At 47.3% G+C, this 17,468-nt stretch overlaps 7 protein-coding genes; 5 read left to right on the top strand and 2 right to left on the bottom strand.

The window, feature by feature from the left end:
* Window positions 1-170: 170 nt before the first annotated feature.
* FFUJ_09180 (uncharacterized protein) lies at window positions 171-2,048 on the top strand (the record flags this gene model as incomplete). Its single annotated transcript, XM_023568947.1, has 1 exon — window positions 171-2,048. The coding sequence occupies one exon, from the start codon at window positions 171-173 to the stop codon at window positions 2,046-2,048; it is 1,878 nt and encodes a 625-aa protein (XP_023436062.1).
* Window positions 2,049-3,778: 1,730 nt separating this feature from the next.
* FFUJ_09181 (uncharacterized protein) lies at window positions 3,779-4,537 on the bottom strand (the record flags this gene model as incomplete). XM_023568946.1 has 2 exons in its annotated part: window positions 3,779-3,945; window positions 3,997-4,537. The coding sequence occupies 2 exons, from the start codon at window positions 4,535-4,537 to the stop codon at window positions 3,779-3,781; spliced, it is 708 nt and encodes a 235-aa protein (XP_023436061.1).
* A 1,677-nt stretch (window positions 4,538-6,214) lies between these two features.
* FFUJ_09182 (uncharacterized protein) lies at window positions 6,215-6,547 on the top strand (the record flags this gene model as incomplete). XM_023568945.1 has 2 exons in its annotated part: window positions 6,215-6,344; window positions 6,393-6,547. The coding sequence occupies 2 exons, from the start codon at window positions 6,215-6,217 to the stop codon at window positions 6,545-6,547; spliced, it is 285 nt and encodes a 94-aa protein (XP_023436060.1).
* Window positions 6,548-7,374: 827 nt separating this feature from the next.
* FFUJ_09183 (uncharacterized protein) lies at window positions 7,375-8,645 on the top strand (the record flags this gene model as incomplete). XM_023568944.1 has 6 exons in its annotated part: window positions 7,375-7,718; window positions 7,772-7,930; window positions 7,978-8,006; window positions 8,077-8,200; window positions 8,250-8,361; window positions 8,418-8,645. 6 exons carry the CDS (start codon window positions 7,375-7,377, stop codon window positions 8,643-8,645), a joined length of 996 nt encoding a protein of 331 aa, XP_023436059.1.
* Window positions 8,646-10,186: 1,541 nt separating this feature from the next.
* Window positions 10,187-11,815, top strand: FFUJ_09184 (related to class I alpha-mannosidase 1B; the record flags this gene model as incomplete). The annotated part of the gene is made up of 1 exon (XM_023568943.1): window positions 10,187-11,815. The coding sequence occupies one exon, from the start codon at window positions 10,187-10,189 to the stop codon at window positions 11,813-11,815; it is 1,629 nt and encodes a 542-aa protein (XP_023436058.1).
* A 562-nt stretch (window positions 11,816-12,377) lies between these two features.
* On the top strand, window positions 12,378-14,139 carry FFUJ_09185 (uncharacterized protein; the record flags this gene model as incomplete). XM_023568942.1 has 3 exons in its annotated part: window positions 12,378-12,540; window positions 12,588-13,425; window positions 13,479-14,139. 3 exons carry the CDS (start codon window positions 12,378-12,380, stop codon window positions 14,137-14,139), a joined length of 1,662 nt encoding a protein of 553 aa, XP_023436057.1.
* Window positions 14,140-15,214: 1,075 nt separating this feature from the next.
* On the bottom strand, window positions 15,215-17,396 carry FFUJ_09186 (uncharacterized protein; the record flags this gene model as incomplete). XM_023568940.1 has 7 exons in its annotated part: window positions 15,215-15,343; window positions 15,401-15,511; window positions 15,676-16,140; window positions 16,203-16,423; window positions 16,490-16,841; window positions 16,899-17,144; window positions 17,217-17,396. The coding sequence occupies 7 exons, from the start codon at window positions 17,394-17,396 to the stop codon at window positions 15,215-15,217; spliced, it is 1,704 nt and encodes a 567-aa protein (XP_023436056.1).
* Window positions 17,397-17,468: the final 72 nt, after the last annotated feature.

The raw sequence follows: 17,468 nt of genomic DNA, 5'->3' as shown, positions 1-17,468 counted from the left end.
GCGTGCCAAGAAGGACTGCCTTTTCTTATCTCTTTTATTTTTTCCTCATTCTAACGTCGCTTTCTGTATCTCACGATATGATCGAATCATCATCGTCATTTATTAAGTCTTCGATACCTCTGTATCACAATGCCGTCAAATCAATCATCTTCAAATGTGCGGAATTGCTTATGGGTATCTTTATCTTCAAGCTTTTCTCCCTCGTTGCGGCCCGATCAAGACAGTTCACATCGTATCTTATGTTTACTGAGGATTATATCCAACGGACACTCTACATCTCATCTCGTGGCCTATCACGAGCGGGACTAGTTGTTCTTGCTTTTAGTCTGCTCAACATCATCTTCTCACTCTACGGCACTCTTCTATGGGCATTAGACTCGCCAGGCTACATCCTCAAAGCTTCAAGTGCGACAGTTGCTGATTACGACTCTCAAAGAAATGGTGACCCTCCTTACGTTATTCAACTCGCCCTCAACAGGACTCAACTTAAGGGAATGACAGACAAACTCTCTCAAGTCGTTGGCTCCGAATTATTCAATCCTGGTTTGAATTACACTTTAACCGGAAAAGTCAATAATAGCCACGGGACGCCCGAGGTTATCACACCAACACGACAAGATGGTGTCGGTGCCCGCGTCTGGTTAGACAGTGACGGATTTTCAGTTTCTCCCGACACCTTAACAATGTACCCTTCAGAATCGAAAATTGGTGATGCGACCTTTGACAGGAAATGTGTGAAATTTGATGGAGGCTCTGCTGTCTGGAACTGCACTTTCGGCAACGCATTTGCAATTGAATATGTACAGGGTCTAACAGGCAAGCCTGAGGTGCATTGGAGTGATGCCAAAGAGCTCGATACGAGGTACATTCTGCCCGAGAGATTGGACAACATCTGGGTCTCTGTTGGACAAGGCGGCGGTTCAGCCTTGATGACACAAGTGTTTACTGTCACTAAGGGGAAGAGGCGACATACTTTCTCTCAGGCTACTTTGAAGGTTACCATGATAACAAGCCCTGGCGAACCATTTGCCAGAGAGGAAGTCACTGATCTAGTCCGGCGCACCTGGAGTTCCAATGAGACAGAACAAAAGAATCCTCAGGTTGGCAACATTGTCTATGGTATGATGAATGCACAAAAGAATGACCTCAGTTATCTTTTCGGCGCAAACACAGTTGGTAACAACAACAAATCTGCTCTTCAAAGCGAGTGGGGCTTTTACACGCCACAGAATAACAACGCTAGCGTATACTCCATTGTCAGCATCACTAGCACAAACATCACTCTTATTCGATCTGAAACACTCGACAAGGCACCCGAACCTTTTGAGAAATGTGAACGATCCAACTTTCAGAATGAGGCGTTTGGTGGGAAGGTGACCAAGACTGATTGCGCTGCGTCAAAGCCTGTAGTTGAAAACCCCGGCTTTTATGGCCAAGTTGACACTGCTGCTATGATGATCGTACGAGGGTTGGGTGCCTCTCGATCGAACCTCAGCGCAGAGTCCCTCGACAACGATGTCTTGACCTGGATATGGGACAACTCCGAAACAATTGAGTCGTTGATGATTGCTAGAGGGTACAGTGTCAGCGTCGACCCATCACTTGTGCTGATAAGCGTTGACAAATTGATGGTGGCCATGTCTCGTCTGCAGCTGGCGCTTAGCTGTCTAGCTCTGTTCCTTGCCATCGTAATGTGGCTAGGTCTCATGGTCGCAGCTGATGCACACTGGACCGGGACCCTCTTGGCACTCCTGATACATACAACATCAGAGCCAGAAAAGCCAAAACCAGGCTACATAACAAGGGTACCAAATCTAAGCTTGGTACCTATTGGTCAGAAACATGTTTTGGCTGTGGATGGCAGGGCTGTAACAGTTGCTGACCTAGGCTCTTTCCCCACGCAGCCTGTAGGAAGCCCAGGACATTACCCAGGTGAAACAAAGGGGCGTACAAATACCCGCCCTTATCCAGTGGCTTATCAAGACCATAAGGCTGGAAAGCAGGCGCTCTTATCTGAGTATCAACAAGGTTATACAAATGAGCGATAATATGTAATTTATTAAATGACGGCCTACAGCTTAATCGCCATCGGATTTAGAGAAGAATTTAACTATATGGACTAAATAAACTCAATGTGTAATACAGTTAGCCATTTAGCTAGACTGCGAGTCTTAAATCAAGTCAGAGCACATACTTGAAACTTTACGGAACATGTCGGGGTTTCAAGGCCCGTGTTCTGTGCTTCTGCAGAGCAAGACAGGCTACGTAGGGTGCCTCGAACCGAGCGAGCCACATGACCAACATGGTATGCTTATTGGTGGTAATCGCTTAGCTTCGCCTCTGACGTGGACAAATTACCAGCGGTGAAGCGTGCTTTCGATGATTGTGGCGTACAAGCTTATCTCTAAATGGAAATTTTGTGACCCAAAGCGTCACCACACCAGGCCTTTAGTCCTGCAAATTGGAACGTGGTGTCATAAAGAGATGCGTATTTATAACACTGGTGGCAGCCTTTATCTGACACTTATCCTCTATGACAAGTAATATTTATTGTTTAAACGCTTGGTGCTAATAGGCTGGAAGGTCGGCCAATAAATCAGCTTTATCCGTCACGGACCGTCTGTTTCCTTAGTATGCAAAACTGTCTTGAAACTTGTGGGATTCACCAGTCCCATGACATTATGCAACTAAGGAATGGGCAAAGTGAAAGCTGTAGATCTAGACATTTGTGCTATTTCGAGTGGCTGCATATAAGCGCTGTCTCAGACGTTCCACTTTTGAGGAGTATTATCGCCATCAACATTTATCAAGGCATGGAACTATTGCTCTTAGTGCAAGGTGACATGTTTTGACTACGGACCAACAGCATAAGAAAAATGAGCGAAAATGATATGATAGCTGCCTTCACAGGGGTAAAATGTTCATAAAAGAGATGATAATTCCCTGTTGCACGAAAGTTATAATCAAGATAATTACTTATTAGATCTAGAAAGTGTAAGGTCCTTGTTTATTCTCTTAAAGCTTTATGTTCCTGATATACTAACCTTTCCCCCTTTTAAGACACTATTACCCAACCACAGTAACTTAACTTTCACGGCCATGAGAACTGCAAACATCTTTATCGCACTTGCCATGCTTGTTGGCATTACGGCGGCAGCACCAATCACCGAGACGCAGCCCGGTGCCGATATAACTTTTGCAAAGCGCGAGCCTAGCAAAGTTAGTAATGCCATGAAAACCATCGTGTCTTTGGAAGAGTTGAGGAATAGGATTATAAAGAAAAAGCAGGAAGATGCAAAGTCATGGATATAAGTGTCTTCCTCGGGATATCTATTAGTGGTATTAAAGCATTCAGTCGTTGTATGGAGTTCTCTACTAGAGTTTAAGCTCGGCCGACTGTCAGCAGCTTTTGTAATTTATTTCTTTAAGCAGAATAAAGAAGTTGGGATTAAAATAGGTATCTTGCTATTATGTAGGGGTTGCGCTGGTGACGTCTTTGGTCTTATCATTTTTATATGATGACCTAACTAGATTACATCAGTTGTTGTAACTTTTCACTTTAGAAAAACATACCATTCTCCTGCCAGTCTTGATTTATAATGAACTGTCGCTGCAAATTGACCTTGTGATAGTTCTATTTCATCTTCGAGCCTTGAAAGCAGCATGTTGGCTTGTTGATAAATATTAGTTGGCAAGTGAGGGCTGCTTTGAATAAGCGCCAGAGGTAGTACTAGGGACCGAGCCATTTTTGGAAAACGAGGCATTGTTTGCTCTCTAACTATGAGCTTGGGCGCGAAAGCAAAAACCCGTCGTGCATTGGTCCACCGCTCAAAACAATCTCGTTCAGCACCAATCGAAGCATTGACATTCCAAATAACCACCGAGCCATCATTGCCAAAGGGGGAACGCCCGTTACGCAGTGAAGCATAACGGTGTTGGCCAGAGCTTGATGATCTGTCAGTGGAGACCTTCTGCATATCCCTTTTTTAACCGGACTCGCTGATGGGCTGAACCCTTGGATGAACAGGTCTGTGTCACGCTTGGCTTCTATAGCTCCGTAGATGAGTTCAGTAGTCAGCCCATTTTTGAACTCGGCATTGATACTACAAGTTCTGTTCATGATTGAATAGTGGTCTCGAACAGCCTGAGGGAAATTGAATGCCTCATAAAAGTCTTCCTCCAGTTGAATAAGATCTTGAGGAACTTCAACAGCACGATTAATGCAGCTAATACGGATGTTGTAGGCAGCATGGATATGTATACGTCGACTGAGGATGTCTCCGAATTGTTGAAGTCCCCGTAAACGTAACAGTGCAATAGTTCCAAGAGTATGAGCTGCCCAGCTATTGATGTTCTCTTGACCAGTGGAGATTGATTCGAAGAGACCTAAGGTAAACACAGCACCAAGGGTGGCATTTAGCGTTGCCGTGGCTGGGTCAGCAAGTCTCGCATTGGTTTGTTCCAATGCCGTTGAGAACTCTTTGAATGCGAGACCTAGGGTCTCTTGACTCCGATAACGTCTGGCTAGGGCAGCCATCGTATGCAGTGCGTATTGTCGAGACCAGGGCGCCTTGGGTATAGTTTCGCAAGACAGCTGAGGTATATAGCTGAGGTAGGTAGCTCCTATAAACTGTGCTATATATACGAGATTATGAAGTAAGACACAGCCCTATCCATGGTTCGGATACTGATGGCCTGAATAGCATAATCGCACTGACGGACACGTATCATCCACAGTGGCCATGAGAGCAGGGGAAGGCAAAAATAGTAAAAAGATTACCTTGCGTCGTTTCTGTCGTACTTTAATGCTTGAACCTAAAAGGGAGGTGAGGCTTAAGTAGTGTTTGGCTACAAGAAACCAGCATCACGCCATATAGAGTAATCTTTTGCACGTAATGGTTACCAGAGAGCCAAATTTGCTATATGGAGGAGTACGATAATGGTCAGCTAGAAATAGATCTCTATGCAAGTCATCATTGAATTTGGAACAATAATCGAATGTTCTGTGCCTACTCCATCGATGATTTCTCGGTCAGTCAGTGAGTGAAACATTCCGTGCAAGCCAGCGTCACATTAAGCGCCTCGGAATTGTTTGAGACGTTTAAAAGCGAAATTGGTGTTATGATCCGCAAATGGTACCTGCAAGACATGGTACGAGGCGATGTCATGACAAGAACTCGAGAAACTCGGTGAGCTCTTGCGTCCGGCTGCCCGTCATCCCGCGTGCATTGATAATGAAAGTTTGGTAATCGTACCACTTCCATTGGCTGTGATCAAATGTCTAAGACTCGAGAGACGATGGATGACCTGCAAGGGTTGATGCCAGTTGTAATCTCATTAAAGTGCCGCATCACTTGCGGAGAGCTATTTCTGGGGAGGCCAACAGTGAGATTTCCCCGGTGGAAGATGGAGAATGTTGCTGTACCGCTGAGCTAACATTCCCACGCCAAGACTCAGCGGCGAGCTGTTAGTGCCGGTGTTGCAGTTTGGGCCAATGCTGACTAAGTAAATATGACCATCGCGAAACATCGGAACTGAATCATCTGATGACTCCGGGATATTCTCGCGGCACTCAACAGCCTTAATTCCTTTAGAGATCTTCATTGCACAAGAAAGTACAAAATTCACATCACCAGAGAATGATTCCAAGCCAAGGCAAACAATTTACGGATCAGGATAATGGAAACGTCAATAAAACTCCGTGAGACAAGATCTCAGGCGCTTTGGCGCGTTGAAACGTCCCGAGATGCGGCAGATACAAACCAAGCCTCATCACGGCATGAGCAAGCAGAAATCTAGCACGATCTCAATTGGATCTCTTAACAATTTGCAATTATTGGCAGCGCTGTAGAAGACAAATTGAATCAGCAGATGGTCAACACCCAAGGCATGAAGAAAGCAGCCCATTTACTCCACAATCCACGCCACTTGGGCCCCAGCGTGGTACGAATCTGACAAGTCCTGAGACTGGGGTCGGTGGGCTGACCTGATAGATCTGCTATACGGAACTCACCGGCGATATAGCAAGAAATCGAGACGATTGAGAATAGGGAGGGAGGAAATTGATATAAGACAGTGTCCAATTCATCTTGTTCAGACCATCATCATTCAGCACTCATCAACAAAGAGTCAAAGGGAAGCATTTCCTCTCAACTCATATCACGGTCCTGCAACTACCATATATCAGATCCCAATTTCATAAGAAACCTTCATCATGACGACCAACTCATTCGGCGGAGCTCTTCCTCGCTTTGACTTCCCCTCCCAACCAGCCCCAGCTGTATCCCGCATGGCGCGCATTCACAAAGCCCTCCCGGTTGTGTTAGTCGCAGCCACAGTAGCTGGTAAGTCTTCAGCCTAGCGCGTCGCCAATATATTCTAACAGTTGGTAGCTGTCGCACTCAAGACTACGCAAGAGGCCAGAGACTCTCACACCTCCATTCCTGCCATGTTGTTCGGCCGCGCTCCAGCTCAAGGCCTGGTACCTCAAGGACAGGGAATCATTGACAACCAAAATGTTAACTTGAGCGCAAAGCCGAACAAGTAACAGGCTGCAGATCTAAATGGAGTCGATCTGTGAAGGATATGAATTAGATAAACGTCCAAGATACTATATTACTGAGAGCTGGGCTGGACCCCGTATATCATTTAATCCAGATAAGCATCATTGCAACACTTACTTCTCATTTCGCAATGTCATTGAATCAGCCAAAATGACGTCAAGATCGACAGCGTTGGTCACTTCGAAAAGCGTTATCAGTACTGCTTGTCATCTTCAGTGCTTTAGAAAGCCCTGTAGGGAGTCTTCCCATACACGCATGTCATTATGAGATGTGACAGCGTCCAGATTTGGCATCACTGAGTGCGCTCTTCCACAACTGGCAAGTTTTCGTCCCTTCCTAAACATGGCGTTTCAGTCACACGGGGATCTAAGCATAAACTATTCCTTTAAATTAGCCAACACAAAACCTTATCGTGTTTCATCACAAGAAGTTAGTCCATGTGGTGGCTTGCTTCTAGAACCTTTCCAGCCAATAGTCTCTCCTCAGAATGGGTCTCGACAAATCGAACTCCAGCCTACTAGCTCAATGCTCTCTAGTGAAAGCTGGAGTAGAATCCGGGGTAACGCGATACATACATAGCGTGGTCTGACATTGAATTAGCAACCTGTTCTCATTTGCAGCGGAAAGACCAACCGTCGCCCTCCACACCATCATCAGAGCTTCCCCTGAGCTATCGACAAGACTATTGAATGCCCGTCAGCATTTGTGGGTGTTTCTATATCCCCCTGACCCTACGTTAATAATGTGTTAAAAAGACTGCTCCCCGGCTTCACTTCCCCTCCTCCAAAGTGGATCTGATCGACAGCTAAACATGGCATTATCCTCGACTATCGAGAAGGACATTGCTATTGCATGCATATGCTCCGCTTTGATTCTGTCGCGATGCGGCTATCGTATTTACCACCGATACAAGGGCCATGCAGGTTCCCATAGAATCTGGCATGCCGACGATATGTACATGGCCATTGCTGTGCTGCCTCTCATCTCGCGCACCGTCTGCATCACTCTATCATTCCTCTTGAACCCCTCTAGCTCACGCGAGCCCGCAACCAAGGATGAGGCGGCAGCTCAGAACATGACTGTCGACAAGCTTGAGCATGATCGTACTGTTGGGCTTCAACTACTAGTCGGCACTCGATTGAGCTACACTCTAGTGTAAGACTCCTCGTGTGGACGTCTGGTTACCTACTGAGACCTATTTCCTATAGTCTTTGGATCTTGAAAGCTGCCCTGCTTTCCTTTTACTCTCGATTCGTTCGGGTGACAAGTTGGGGCAAGATTGCAGTCAACCTGCTATGGTGTCTCTTGCTTGTTTCTTGTCTTGTTGTTATTGTAGCGATATTAGCCGAATGTCGCCCTATGTCTTTGTATGTAGCCCTTGTCTCTCTGGCCCGTTCATTGCTAACCGTTCCAGGATGTGGAGGCTCGCTTCTAAGGAAACTCGTACGTCTCCTTTTTCTTGTTACCTTGCGATAGTAACCCTGATTGTACCAATGAGACTGACGCATAATAGAACCTGCTTGTCAGAAAGGCATGGTTTACTTCTTCGCTCTGGCCGCAGGTAATATCAGCACAGATATTGCACTACTCATACTGCCTTTTCCAACCCTCGCCGTGGCGAGATTAAACACGAGAACGTAACGCAACCTTGTGGCTCTGAATGAACATTGCGCTGACAATTGCCAGTAAAATACAACTTGGAGTCTTATTCAGTATCGGCCTTTTAGTCATTACGATTACAATTGTGCGGATACCGCTTATCCTCGGCGATGCCATGTCACAAAAGGCTCGGTCCACTGTAAGTGCTTAAGGCCGGGGCTCACTCATAAAAACATGGAGCCTAACATCAATCAGTGGGCGACTATAGAGATTCTCTGCAGTTGCATTGTGGCAAACACTCCTTTCTTTTACGGGCTCCTGAGGGAGCTTGGGCAGCACAAGGGTACACAGCCTTCAGCCACCGATCCGAGTAGATCAGAAGGTCCATTCTATCTGCAGAGCAAAGGAGCAGATCACCGCTCCTATGAGTTACAGGCTGCAAACAGTGATGGTAATTCACAGGAATTGATCATAATGCCATAATAATGTATCTCCTCAACTAATATTACCTATAAAACGGGAAGCTCCCAGCGATCGCTCACGCGTAATGTTGTTCACCAGTGCGAGGTGAAACAGACAATTAAGGTCCACTATAACTGATACTCCAATGACGTTGTAACCGCGCCGGGTGTCTTTGGCTCTGGAGGGAGCTCTCAGCTGAGATCGAGATAACTTTAGATTTGTTCATTTATTCAGCACTATGTGTTCCGATTAAACCTTGTGGTGCACATCGAAATGTCCCATGTTTATGCATGCCTCTTTCGCCGCTTGTTTAGCAAAATTCGACCAGTACGGAGTTTCTCTCTATCAACCACTCAACTGTCTTGTGCTAAAAGAGCCTCTCCTCCCGCCTCCTTTAAGCTTCGAAGATGACAGCAAAATCGGCACCACAACGAAGGAGCGTATAATCTCCACAGTGATATTTTTTGCGGTTGTAATTTTCGGAGTTTCGACAATTTGGAGCTGGGGTCGAGACCCACCCAGCCCATGAGCCTACATTTCATACGGGATCCAAACAATGCTAAGACCCGCGCTCAGGGCAGCTTGCAAGGCCAGATATTGAAGAATGGCTTACAAGATTGGAGTGAGGACGAGAAAGATCCTCTATGCTTTGGTTGACACGCGGGTCGAGTCCAACATAGACATGAGAGAAAGTGTTTACACCAGACATACCAGAGGGGGTATTAATTGTCAGCGGGTAACCATTTACATCTATTTCTCTACTCTCAATGCAAAAGTCTCTGCCACTTCTATGTTCTCGGGGTTTAATTCCCAGGATGGTGTCCTCGTTATCATACAGAACCCTACTGAGCAACCTTGGGCTAAATCCGAGCCTTTAATACCGGGCGTCTAACCTCACAGACCAATATCACAAGGTTGAATCACATTCGTCTTTGAGTTCACGATCGTCGGGATTAGAACCTTTAGCCGGGCGATTAGCCAAATCTCCAACGTGATTGAGTTATCGGCACTTCTGTGACCGACGTTCGGCATGAACGCTTTTAGAACGCTGCGCAGATATGTTTTCAAATGGAGTCATCAAGCCGGCCCAGTTCTTCGGATCGTCAGATCTCCAAACCAATGCTCCATTCATTTATAGTCTGGTCAATTGCCAGACCATATCTAACCAGGAGCGAAGTTGCAGCCATCATTCACGGCAAACATTTAAGCTCAAATGATCTGCATGTAAAACCTCCGATGATGCCGAAATTGCAGGGTCAAGGATTCATCGGAAAGTCAAAGCTTGAGTGGGTGCTTTGACAACTGCCGGCTCAGAGTCGTATCTGCATAGTCGTAATTAACGCATTAAACTCAATTTCCCCTGCTGATCTGCTCAATTCAGGCACATTGCAACAGTGCTACATGATGATAAACATGCGGTAATTACATCTGTGACGTACCAACAAAGTAAATTTGAGCATCGGCACATGCAAATGCAATGCTCTATGGGTTAAAATGAGGGGCTGCCCAGTCAGTTGTTTCTGAGCATGTGGCATTCATTCATTCATTCAATTCAGGTCATGATGTTGTTTTCACTCGTTCTTTGCACTTTTGTGCTATCAGCATTCGCTTCACCGTCTACACCCATCTCTGAGCAGAAATTGGGAGGTTTGCGGTATCCCAAACAACGCGGCAAACATTATGACTACACCGGTTTTGAGCCCAACCAGAAGAAACGCGCGGATGATATCATTGATATGTTTCGTTTTGCGTGGAATGGATACTACGAGCATGCGTTCCCTCACGATTCTTTAAGACCAAAGTATAGCAACTACTCGGATGATCGTAATGGATGGGGCGTTACTGCTGTCGATGGTCTTGATACTGCGATTTTGATGGAGCAGACGGACATTGTCGAGATTATTCTTGACTTTATCCCGACTATCAACTTTACCAAGACGAACACGCCTAAACCTACATCTGTTAGTTTATTTGAGACAAACATCCGATATCTGGGTGGATTGTTGAGTGCCTATGATCTTCTCAAAGGGCCCTTCAAGCATCTCAAAGTCAACAAGGATAACGTTGATGCGCTTCTCAAGCAAGCTACTACACTGGCCGACACGTTGAAGTTTGCTTTTGACACGCCATCAGGAATTCCTTTCGGGTCGCTCTGGATTGAGAACCAGACATCCACCAACGAGGACAGCCTCGAGGATGGAACTGCCTACGCTGGTTTGGCTGCTATGGGTACTCTTGTTCTTGAATGGCAACACCTTTCGGATCTCACTGGTGATCCTGAGTATGGTAAATTGGCCAATCGCGCTGAGTCGTATTGGCTCTCTCCATCTTCCGAGGTCTGGCCTGGTCTTACTGGAGGTCGCTTCAGTCTCAAGACGGGTGAGATCCTTGATGAGTTTGGTGGATGGACGTCGGGTAATGACTCAGCTTATGAGTACCTCATCAAGATGTATGTCTATGACCCAGACCGATTCAGCCATTACGGTGAGCGTTTCACTCTGGCGGCCGACTCTACCATCAAGCACCTGATCTCTCATCCATCGTCACGACCCGACTTGACCATGGCAGCCGCATTCACTGGCAAACAACAAGTCAATTACACCGAATTCCTCGCATGTTTCATCGGTGGATCATTCATTCTCGGAAGTTCAGCCCTAGACCGCCCAGACTGGCTCGACTACGGCCTCTCCTTCAGCGAATACTGCGCCAACGGCTACCGCTACACAGCATCCGGCATCGGCCCAACCCTCTACAGCTGGGATCTCAACGAGCTCGCGCAGCCCGAGAACAAGAACCAGACGCTCTTCTACGAGCGCGCGGGCTTCTTTATCCAGGAAGGAATCTTCTCGGGCGGCCAGGCACCCGAGGCCGTGGAAAGCTGGTACTACGCGTACCAAAAAACGCACGACCAGTACTGGCGCGACGTAGCGTGGGCGTACACTCTAGCGCAGAACAGGACGATGCGCGTTGGCGGGGGGTTTGCCAGCATCAATAACGTGCTGTCTCCGTCTGGCGACGGAGTGCGTGGCGGCATCATGGCTAGCTTCATGCTCGCCGAGACGCTCAAGTACATGTGGCTGATCCAGACGGAGAACAAGGGCGAATGGGATGTCCTGGAGGGAGGGGAGAATCTGTTTGTTTACAACACTGAGGCTCACCCGCTGCGAGTCGCTGCGAAGAAGCCTGTTTAACCTTGTTTTTAGAGATTCAGCCTAGCATTGAGCGTGGCGCTTTTTGGCGTCTCACTGCCTCCGCCGGTAGATTCAGTATCCGACGGAGGCGCAGGCGAGCTTAAAACATTGTTTTGTGTCAATAGAAAATGTCTAATTGCGGGCTTTGCCAATATCAGCTGAACCAACCTCTTTTCCGTGACTTTTTGGGTCATTATGCGTCAGAAGACGGTGAAGTGGCTTTCCTGTTTCGCTTAAAAACACCCAATATTGTCTGGTTGGCGCTGCCAAGAGCCCCATAAGGCTGATGTGCCTCAAAGCATATTGGGTGAAGGGAATGTGCGTTTTCAGCTTTGGCTACTAGCGCATAATAAGCTCAAAGGGATGACCCTACTGCCGGGTCTAGATTCTGGGAGGGGAAGAGGGAGCTTACGGAGCTGAGAGAATGCGGGTATATAAGGCAATGGCCAAATCTTGTGTTACGGTATCATCAAAATAGAGCATCACAAGACATCTCGGCCATTGCACTCTGTACTCTATTGAACGTCTTCCCTGTAATTGCATCCGACTTCACACCGTCACCATGCGCCTGCTCAAAGGCATTGTACTAGGTCTGCTCCTCGAGAGAGGTCTCTGTCAGACAGATACTCAGCCAGACGGTGACAGTATCGCAACTGTTGCCGACCCTGTCGAGACAGATCCCGCAGATGTCCCTGCTCCTGACCCGACTGTCCCATCAGATGGCGGTGCGCTCGATTGAAGCATTTATTTAACTCCTGCTGACAGCAACCAGACACTCCTTCAGATCCCCCGGACCCAGCAGATGATGGACCAACGATCACGTTAGACGACCCTCAGCCCACTGACGATGGATCCGATGCCAGAATCCCCGCTCCAGATCCCACTGATCAACCTACCGATGTTGAAGACCCTTCAGCCATTCCTGATGATCCCGCCGAGACAAATACAGATGATGAACAGCAAGCTCCCACTGACCAGCCCGCCCCAACCGACACTGAGCCCGCGCCCGCCCCAACAGACGTCGATGCCACTCAGACCGATGAGGAGACTCCCCAAGAGACAGATACCAATGGTGAGGAAGCTACGCAAACAGATGGTGACACCGATGCGGCACCCGTCGTTCCAACAGAAGCCTTGAACTCGGCGGCCGAAGAGACCCCAGAGGCAACCCCTCTGGCATCCGACACCGCAGACGATCAAGTTCCACAGACGACCGAAGAGCCATCGGATGGAGAGACCGAAGAACCAACCGCTGACTCTGAGCCAGAGGAGTCCACCCAGCAGAAGACAAGAAATCTTGTAGCACCGACAAACACTGAGAAGAGCGATGCGAAAACGACTGATGGCGATGGTAATTATTCACCTGCTCCTTATGCTAGTCCGACTGGAGGGGATGAGGCCGAGCAGACGGGCGATAGTGAACAGACCGCTGATGGAACAACCCGCAAAGCTGCAGCTACAGGTAGTGGAGGCAAGGAGGAGAAGACTACGCTTGCCACTTCCAAGGGCGCTGCGCCGACTTCGCCCGCTCAGGATTACGCGATTGATCTGAAAGAAGCTGATCTAGGCGACTACGCCGAGTTCCAAGGCGCAGGCGACAAGACCGTCGTGTAAGTTCCCCAAACCCTTTCTACCCCACGACTTAATCCATTAACTCCACCAGTGTTCTCAAACCCCCTCCCAACACAGAAGCAAAGTGCGATCTACCCCCCACAAGCGACGAGGACGTCCCCGAGGGTGAAGACGTGCGCGTCGTGCTCGCCGTGAAAATCGCAGACCTCAAGAAGGGCGTCAAGTCCGGTAATCGCTTGCAAATGCTCGTTGACGGTTCGACTATCTATGATAAGGAGCTCCTGGGCACTGGGGATGAAGAGGAGAGTATTTCGAGTGATAAGTTCAGGGCTGCGCTGGATCAGAAGGTTAATGTTATTCATAAGGCGGGTGATAAGCCGGTGCAGGTTACCATTCAGGATGCGAATATCAGGAGTGCCGTTAGTGCGGGAAGTAGAGGGGGGAGTGGAGGAGGGTCTGGTAGTGGTTCTGGTTCTGGGGATGATGGTGATGACTCTGGTGATGGTGATAGCGGCTCTGGTGGCGGTGGTAGTGGCAGCGGCAGCGGAGGTGGAAGCGGAAGTGGCTCGGGTGATAGCGACAGCTCAGGCGGAGGCGGCGCTTCTGAGAGCGCTTCAGGAACCGGCGACGAGGGCGCATCACCATCAAGTGTCTCCGGCGGCGACGGTCAAACCAATGTTGCTGGTAAGAACTTCATGGTCGGTGAGGTCCTCATGTATGCCCTCCCCCTTGCCGTTGCTCTTGTGGGATAAGCCCATGTACCATTTGATGTTCTTATATCTAGTTCTTTGGTGGTTGAGTTGGAGTTGTACAGATGGCCAAGCTATCGGATTGATAATCTTGATCTTTGCTTTACTTAATAAGAATTCACTGATATAATTCAAGCAGTGGTTCTTCATGTCTATTATAGCTTGGCCACTCTACGCATCTATATGATAACAGGCACCTCTTGTAGGATATCCTTTGTCTAGTGGTCAATTGGCTTTTCTCTGATAGAATTGCTATATTAGTATTAAAATAAGCTATTTATTAAATCTGTTACTGCTTTGGTCAATATTAGCTATTCCGACTCTCCTTCAATTCGGTCGGCCGAAGGTGAACGCGGAATTGTGCATGATGGATTCCTGTGAGACCATTGCCACCTGTGCGGTGCCCCGAATGGTTACGTTTTGGGTGCGTGTAGACTGCAATCGGTGTGAGCAGCTGGAGCACTCCGTGGGGTCTCTGGGCATACTTCTTTTTCCAGTTTTTAACTAATCTACAAGGTGCCATTGCTCAATTATGGCCTTTATGCAGGCCCCCGAAGCCAAAGAGGCATCGCTTTTCCAAGTTTTATTCTTGTGGCTATCTGCGTAGTCGGAAAGGCTTTTGAACAAACTATGAGCCTAATATATGGATACACCTGCCTCTTGCTTCATTACAAGCCTTTCTACCCAAGGTACAGCAGCCTCTATTGCGGTGCATGTGTTAGACTTCCCGGACTTTAGGATCTTAGTGTCAAATACCTTATGCGGATAGCAAGGCCAGCCAGGAATACATTTACTAGAATCAATACTCAGAGTACACGCAAGACTAGACTTCAACCTATCTATTCCCTCCTCTTCCAATAATGTGCAAAGCGTCTTACAAGCAATACTCGCTTCCTTTCCTACCCGGATCAACCTCTTTCGCTTAGTGCCAAGACTCTCGTGGAAACCTAGGCCATGGAGTCTTGTCGTGAGCCCCTGAATGCGCAGCAAGGCCTCACTGTGCAATATGCGAGAAGCGGTGCAAGTATAACAATTATAATAGTTATAGGAGCTAAAGAGTTAGAATATTGCAGAGTCTTCATCTGGAGTGATATGTTATATGCTTACTGCCATATCGCCATAAGTCCCAAGCATGAGGGTTGTTCTCATCGCCAGTTATCTCGAAGATGTTTTGCCCGAAGTATGATGTAAAGAAAGACAACGGGAGCTTTGTATCCATTTATTAGATAAGCGGTAGTAAAATAGCCAGAATCTCAAGACTCACAAAGACGATGGTTACAATAGTAAAAAGCATAATAGCTCGGCCCTGTTGAGTTGTTGACCGAGCTTCAGCAAGAGCAGCCGCGGTCTGCATGAGATTGAGTAAATCAAGAAGCTAAGATGGATGTCAGCCAATTTAACTAACACTTGTAAGAAACCGCATTAGTTGTTATTGTTGAAGCTTGCTTCTTCCATTTCTAGATGTTGTAGAGTAAACCTTATACCCTTGAATAGTATCATTCACCACGCAAAGTTACAGTAGTTAATGATAACACTTACCATCTTGTGGTTATATTCAGCGTCGCTCTTCAGGATACTCAATTCGGCAGTGATGGTGAGAACGTCATCATCGGTAGAAATAACGATATCTCTAGACCTGCCCGAGATTCCTTGGGCCAAGATTTTTATCGATTCCGCCAGATCTGTTAGCCCTTCATGGTGGTTGACCAAAACGTTCATTTGGCCACGTCCAGCGACTGTATTTGACTGTATCGATAATGTCAAGCCTGTCCGGTCTGTGTTTGAGTCTGATGTAGGGTTGAGTTTTCTCAAAGCCATAATAAGAGACTTCAATACTTCTCTTTGCTTCTGGATGAGGTGGCGCATCATATTGAGCTCATCAATAATATCAGCTATCTCGAGAACAAGGGCAAGCTCCTGATGGCCGTTGAGATGCTCAGAGCTAAGCTCCCCTACTTCGCGAGCTGAACTAAAGCTTTGGAAAAACGTGGTTTGCTTGGCGGCCTTAGTACGAGTCAGCAGTCAGCATAGAGCTCGAAAGGGACCACTATACGGTTAGGACTAACCTTTTCACTAATAACCCATCGATAGATTTCAACAAGGTCGATGAACCTTTTGTTTTCCTGGCAGAAGAGACAGGTGAACGTCTCTTTTATGACAGTACTATATGCGTCCCAAATATTGTTGTGTTTGAACCATTTATGTTGTATGCCGGTGTAGAGGTCAATAAACTCGCCGTTGGAGGTATACTGCAAATCCCCTGAAGGAAAGCATGACAGCATAGTTTCTACCATAGCATATCGATATCAGCAATATCCTTGAGGTCTTATATCATATGGCAATAGTCACTTACTGTGGTCGAGCACCCAGCACCACAGTTGGTCAACCATGATCATCCGACTATCGTTTGTGACATCGTGTCGGCTGTCTTCTCCATGGGAACTATCACTAGTCCATTTCGAGATAGTTTGGTCTCGGTCCCTGCTGGCCGTATCCCTCAAAGAAGGGTAATAAAACTGATCTAGGGTTCGCCTTGGGTGCAGCGACTTTTCATCATCACTCAGAGACTGGGCTAAAGTCCGTTCTCCAGTCTGTCTCCTGCTTCTAGTTGCCGATTCTGTGGTCCTCGTAGAGCCTAGAGAGTCTTGATAGCTAGAATGCAGGGAACAAAAGTTTCCATATGTCTCCCAGTTCATGTAAGGCACCTATAACATCTTTTTAGTCTTTGAAGCAGCTAAAAAAGATGTTTGCACTTAACATACGAGGAGTGTAAGTAATGGTCGCTGTTTCGGATTGTCGTTGACTTGGCTCGTCTGCGCCGCGTGACTTTCATACTCGTTGTTTTTCTCCCCAACCCCCCTCGCTTCTTTGCTTGCACTGCATGAGGGTTCCATGTGCCGTGCGTGCCAGGGTATACTTGCATGTTCAGGCAAAGACGGGCGTTGCTTGAGTCTCAGATCCTCCATACTGTCCCCTTCCATTGCATCACACCAACTCTGTATGCATCGCTACACGTCACCAGCATGGGTTAATATACTATTTTCGACCTGTTTCTGTATATTGATGGCCGATATTCTTACCTCAGCCCACGCCACATGGTTCACAGGGATGTGTAACCAACATAGCTTGATCTCATCTTTTCCCCGAAATTCTTTTAGTCCTCCATTGATAAATTCCTCAATGGAAAGGTGTTTGGGATCCTGTAATCCATCCTGCTTGAGTACGTGGACGGTGACATACTCGCTATGGACAATGGCCATTCTGCGCCATCTCGAAACCTTCCCTTTCGAAGGAAGAAAGCCGGGAAGCGTAGGCTGCAATAACCTGTCTCG

The sequence above is a fragment of the Fusarium fujikuroi genome, chromosome FFUJ_chr09, assembly GCF_900079805.1.
Source record: "Fusarium fujikuroi IMI 58289 draft genome, chromosome FFUJ_chr09".
NCBI classification, from domain to species: domain Eukaryota; kingdom Fungi; phylum Ascomycota; class Sordariomycetes; order Hypocreales; family Nectriaceae; genus Fusarium; species Fusarium fujikuroi.
The sequence above is the reverse complement of the archived record's forward strand: the minus strand, read 5'-3'. Positions and strand labels throughout refer to the sequence as shown.